This window comes from Rhipicephalus sanguineus, chromosome 4, assembly GCF_013339695.2.
Source record: "Rhipicephalus sanguineus isolate Rsan-2018 chromosome 4, BIME_Rsan_1.4, whole genome shotgun sequence".
Lineage (NCBI taxonomy): Eukaryota > Metazoa > Arthropoda > Arachnida > Ixodida > Ixodidae > Rhipicephalus > Rhipicephalus sanguineus.
The window spans coordinates 24,466,200-24,472,199 of NC_051179.1; the positions used below are offsets into that span (position 1 = coordinate 24,466,200).

Sequence of the window (6,000 nt, forward strand, 5' to 3'; positions counted from 1 at the left end):
GTCGTACTGATATCCTCTTTAAGCCTTTTTTTTTTCATTGAGAGAGAGAAAGAGAAAGTTCATTAAAAGAGGGCAGATAGGTTGGCCTGAGCTTGTATGCTCCGGTCTGCTATTTTGCGTAGATGTCAAAAAGATTTATGAAGAATGACGATGGGGACTGAAAAAAGTGATGTGTATGTACAATAACCGCTTACTTCCGTGCATTTGAACAGGCTTCCAAAGGATAAAATGCGATGTAAAACTTGCTCCCCGTTTCAATTGTTTTTATATTTCAATCTATCGTAAGCATACATCATTGCGCTTCATGCGTTAAGCTGCCCTTTCATTAATTTTGCTGCTTTGTAAGCATGCCAGCGAACACGTTATCGTGATGAAGCTTACGATCGATGTTGCATTTTGGCTTTGCCATGCGCTTTGATTTGAAACAAGCCCATTTTTTGCATACATAGGTATCCTAAATATGAATGAATGAATAAATGTAGATATTGGAAAAGAACCCCTTTTCTCGTGTCTGTTTCAATCAGCCATGACATTAGTAATTTAAGCAAACCTTTAAAGCATACTTGCCCATTCGTTTAAGGTTGCAAATTTTAAAAGTCATTCCTTGCTACTGACGCTGCTAGCCGACGCGGAAAAGCTGAAATGTTAGCTTTTGTAAGGACGGCTGACATTTTCGAAGGAAAGGCACGTGTGGCCACCAGAGCTGGGTTGACCTCACTGCCTGGATTGCACCCTCCAAAAATACGCCTGTTTAGATTCAACGTCCAACCAGAAGCTGCGCTCTATTTAACTCCTCAGCATAAACTTTCTCGAGTTCTGGCGCGTTTCATCACCTCCAACCACACACACACACGAACAAGCACAGACGTACACAAAGAAAGGAACAAATAAATCTTTCCAGGCAGAGCCTTCTCGTAGGCCCCAGCATGGGTGCAAAGATTCTCGTGTTTATGTTATCTCGGCACACTTGGCAAAGGAAAGGGGTCTTGTCTTTTACGAGTCACTTTGCAACAAACAAAATTCCGTTTTTTAAAGCAGTCCTGTAGATGTATGTGTCCTTGAGCGCTTCATATACGGATGCCAGCGACGACCAAGAGATAGTGGTCTCCTAGAGCGTGGCTTTAATACGTAGCCAAGGTCAAGGACTCGGAATTCTGTTTGTAGTGCGTCCGGACAAAACCTACAGATTGGGCTAAGAGAAAAACAGCAGGGGGATGTAGGTATACAGAAACAATATCTGACGAGGGTGACATATACAGGCGAATATTTGCATGCGACCAAACACGCACGAACACGTGCCGTACAAGCAAACATTCGTGCGTCATTTGGCATGCCCTTTTCTTTATCGTCGGCGTGATGCTCAACACTTGGTACCTAGAAATACGACCTGCGCATGCCATGGTTTCGAAAGGTTAATCTCGTGATTAGAGGAGGGGCTGAATGAGACGTCGTAATGCTGTCGCTGACAGTGTCACTGGGAATACATTTCGTTCTAAGCCGGGAGGAAATGCCGCTCCGTCACTCTCGACGGTTTTGACAGCTCGAGCGGGAGGGACTTCAACGGAGCGCGCAGAGACGATCGTACACATACACGCGTATATACTATCCACCCATCTCCCGGTTACGATTCACTGCATCGAACCGTAAAGGCACACCGGCGCGTCCTTCGACATCTCTGTCAGAGCCTGACGGAAGAAGAGGTTACGTAAGTCTGCGAGCGAGATCGCTCATGTGCGCAGAGAGATAGCGCGACTTATCGGCGAGCGCGCGATAACGAAACCCGGTAATGCACTTTAGTTTCGAACACGCAATCGCGGTCAAGGCGCACCTTGTTCTTATCGACGCCAACTGCACGCATCGTAGAGACGTAACGCCGCCGGTCTTTAACGTCGGTGATAGCGGCTAGTGGTACGTAGCACCGCACCTACCGCCGTAGCTAGGCGACCACCGCGAAAGCCGTGAGGCGCCCGATATACCGCAGTCGCTGTCTTCGGCGCAGGGCCCTCAACCTGTCGCATCGCGCACACGCCGAGTAGCGGTGGGTAGGCGAGAGGAAGCAATCTAGCTACTCACGGCGATCATGTAGAGCTGCGCCACTCGGTACTCCTCGACCGACAAGGGCAGCGGGATCCTGTATTCTTTGAGCAACATGTTTGGGCCACGCTCGAGCGGCGCCCGATATCAAAGGGAGCCCCTCGCGCTCACGGGTCCAGTTCAGGCGGCCTCTGGAATCCGCAAACGATCGTCGGCTCGCGCTGCGGGCCGTCCATATCCGTTGCTGCTGGCCGGATGATCCCCCGACGATGGGACTACACGGAGTACAGTAGTAGCATCTCTCCACACAGCGGTCCGACAAGCCAGCGTACAACACGGACTGCTGGCTCGCGCGACCACCGCCGTACAGCTTGCTTGGCTGCTCGCCGCCACTGCTGCTGCTTCTGCGATGGCTGCGACATCTGTTTACGGGAGACGCCGCATGATGGGGCCACCGTCGCAAAAGGAGACGTCATCGAAACGTAGTCTGTGACGTCGGTCCGGAGTTGAAAGGTGGCTCGTGCAACGGGCTCTAGCGCTTCGATGTGTTTGTTTCGCGCCCTGTGAGCGTCCCAGTTTTGGTTTCTCCTATCTCTCATCAGCCGTGAGCGACATGAGGCCCGCTCACCCCTCATTTCTGTGCAGCTGCTTTTTTCTCCTCGCGTGCTACCATTGGAAGAGGTAGAGAGAGGGAGAGAGAGCGAGGGAGAGAGAGCGAGCTAAAAAATATGTAGCACTTAAAGCTGGCTTAGTTGAAGCAAGGGAGGTATGTGTTGTCCGTATCGACAACACACACGCCTGACATTTTCGAGAGCAGGCAGAAAAGTTAAGGGCACAACGAAGAAGCGGCGGGGTTTGGTACGTCAGCGGCGTTTGACCTCTTCGACTGCATGGCGTCCTCGATCTTTTTTAAACATGCCCTTGCGCCTGTTCTCCTGATTAATATAAGGAGCGTCAGCTATGGCTTCGAAAAGTACACTAAAAATAAACAGGATTCGAGGCAAGAGCCGTAGAAGAAAGACAAACGCCCTTTCGGAAGCCAATTCACCGCTCCCGAGATAAATGGATTGAGTGCTATATATCGGTGCATCGCGACAGCGTTAATAAATAGGAGTGCCCCTTCCTGTTGAAGTTTTTTTTTTAACCTGTTTAGGGTAGTGGGGGGGGGGGGGGGGGGGGATGGCCAGTTTTTCTAAGCTTGGAGCGGGGTCTCTCACCTGATGACATCTGAGGCCAAAGAAGTCATTGCAATAAAAAAGGGATGTCCGAAATCGGCAAATATAGATTAATGTCGATGTACGTATCAGCTATACGCGAAAGATGTAATTGTGCATTTTTGTTTATTTACGTAAAAATACTTAATTTAGCATGGTGACAGCCAATTCCCGGGTTAATTAAGAAGACACGCCTTTGTGAAGATGTATAAATTAAACTATTGTGGTTCTAACTCCCTAATTCCATATTTATTATTCAGTTTCCGAATCCAGCTTTTCGCGCAGTTAAGGCAACATACACTGCCAATATTGGTCCCAAAAGTGCAGTTACGATGTTGCCCATATCGACATTCTAGCTACGATCGCGACGGGTAGAAGAAGGGCATCTACTGATGCGCAAACACGTACGCAACGAAGGAGCAACGTACATGGCGCAACGGTATATGAACGACAAATCTTGTTTGACCGGTGAAGCCCTTCTTTGCCGCGGAAGATAGCAACGAGGATCGTGTGCCGCCTTTTCGGTCATCCGACAGAGAACTGTTAGGCTTCAATCGACGGTCAGAGAAGATGCGAGGGCAATATATATCGCTCCTAGCAAAGAGTTGATCCACCATTAGCCGATCGTAGCACGAACAACTGGGATCGAAACTGCAAGAAAGAGTTGGAGGCTGAGAACGACACTTGATTGAAGCCGGCGGCGCATTCTTGAATGCAAAAAGAACTAGAGAGAGGGAGAGAGAAGAAAAAAAAAGCGTTCCTGCGTCAAAGAGACTTCTGCGAAGAAAAAAAAGTGGCTTCGTCGCATAGCATGCTTGTCGAACAGAAAAGCTACCTTTCCAAAGCGCGTTTAACGGTGTGCCGCTCGGTACAGGCACACACAAATCGTCATCGAAGGAAGGGTACGCTTGCGTCGTCAACGCAATCTACTTTATTCTTTTTATCTCGCAGCGATTGTCCTCGCCATCGACATCCGCCGGCTGGAACCGGGATTACGCGCCTTCGGTCGAGTGCTTGGGCGTCGACAGGCCCGTCTTGCAACGTCACCGTGTACACAATGCGCGATCGTGCACTCCTTCGTCTACGTCATTCCTATCCCCTCTCACTTCACTCAGCACACTCGCAACACGCTTTCTCTTTCTACTCATTTTCTGCTAGCTGTAAAAATCCAGATCTATGCACGGTTTCCAGCAATACAGTACATTGCTGTATTGCTGTACTGCCAATCAATCGATTAGTCGACATTTCCTAGTAAACGTACACGAGCGATGAGTGAAAGTGACGTTTAGTTTACATGCGACGTGCGTTGTTCATTGAGAAAAGCGCAGGCTGAACATTTCCTGATGTTAAAAAAATAAAAAAAGAAGACGACGACGTATGGGACTTAAAAGGAGACAGCGACTAAGATTTCATTGCTTTTTTCATCTTCCTTGATCGACATTTTTGGTGCGTCGTATATAACTGTGGGCTGCGGGCTGTATGATGTGGGCGTAATGCTAATTAAAATGCTGGCGTACAGAACACAGCTGTGTATTAAAGAACTGCTGGCATTCCAGATAGATAGATAGATAGATAGATAGATAGATAGATAGATAGATAGATAGATAGATAGATAGATAGATAGATAGATAGATAGATAGATAGATAGATAGATAGATAGATAGATAGATAGATAGATAGATACAGACAGACAGACAGACAGACAGACAGACAGACAGACAGATAGATAGATAGATAGATAGATAGATAGATAGATAGATAGATAGATAGATAGATAGATAGATAGATAGATAGATAGATAGATAGATAGATAGATAGATAGATAGACAGATAGACAGATAGATAAATAGATAGATAGATAGATAGATAGATAGATAGATAGATAGATAGATAGATAGATAGATAGATAGATAGATAGATAGATAGATAGATAGATAGATAGATAGATAGATAGATAGATAGATAGATAGATAGATAGATAGATAGATGTGCACGTGCGCGCCAATGTTCCGTGTCGCCGGCGGGTCTAGAGCGCACGATTAGATTCATCTTGGGTCGGGGATCGCGTATCGCATAACGCATCCGGCTGCTGCGTACAATCCTGAGGAAATGCCATCGTGACAAAGAACATGCAAGAAGGTGACAAAGGAAAATCTTCCTCCACTCACGTTGGCGAGCGCGTGATGTGCCAATTCTGTGTGTTTTGTATCCACCGGCCGCGCGCGTGATCGGCTTTTGTTTCGGCAAATGCGATCTCAGTGCCGAAAAACAGTTATCCTATACCCTTTGCCGTATCAGTTTCCAGAACAAGAATGGCAGACCTCTCGCGCCGTACAGGAGCCAATGTTCTCTGCTCCATCAGCAGGGATCGAAGTTGCTATTTAAAACGCGTTACGTATATATAAAGCCGGCCATAAACGCTTACGTGACATGTGCATGGCTGGCCTCCATGACAGCAAGTGAATCTGTGTTTCAGAAAACTCACCTGAGTGCTGCTGTGATCATGAAGATGAGAATATTGGTGACATTCTTCTGGAATGCGTAAAGTACGCAAACGAAAGAAAAAAGCTAGAGAAAAAATTCAACCAGCTCCGCTTCGCGGACACCGATGAAACGGTGAAGCTGGTGGCGTCCCTTCGTCAGGCTAACGCGCTTCCAATTTTCCATGTTTTGCAAGTCTTTCAGATATGCTGTATCACTGCACTTTATGAACACTCTTTGTTAATCTTTGAGGTGGCAGTATAGTTTTATA

The 6,000-nt window shown here is 47.1% G+C and overlaps 2 protein-coding genes across 3 annotated transcripts in view; one reads left to right on the forward strand and one right to left on the reverse strand.

Moving 5' to 3' along the window:
• Window positions 1–2,445, reverse strand: part of LOC119389620 (protein retinal degeneration B) — a 62,938-nt gene extending 60,493 nt beyond the window's left edge. Inside the window, exon 1 of the mRNA XM_037656975.2 lies at window positions 2,074–2,445. Coding sequence (XP_037512903.1) covers window positions 2,074–2,151 — 78 coding nt within the window. The 5' untranslated portion in view covers window positions 2,152–2,445. The remainder of the gene's footprint in view (window positions 1–2,073) is intronic.
• The window catches only part of LOC119389624 (contactin-1a), a 250,246-nt gene that overhangs the window by 178,282 nt on the left and 65,964 nt on the right, over window positions 1–6,000 (forward strand). The window lies entirely within an intron of this gene.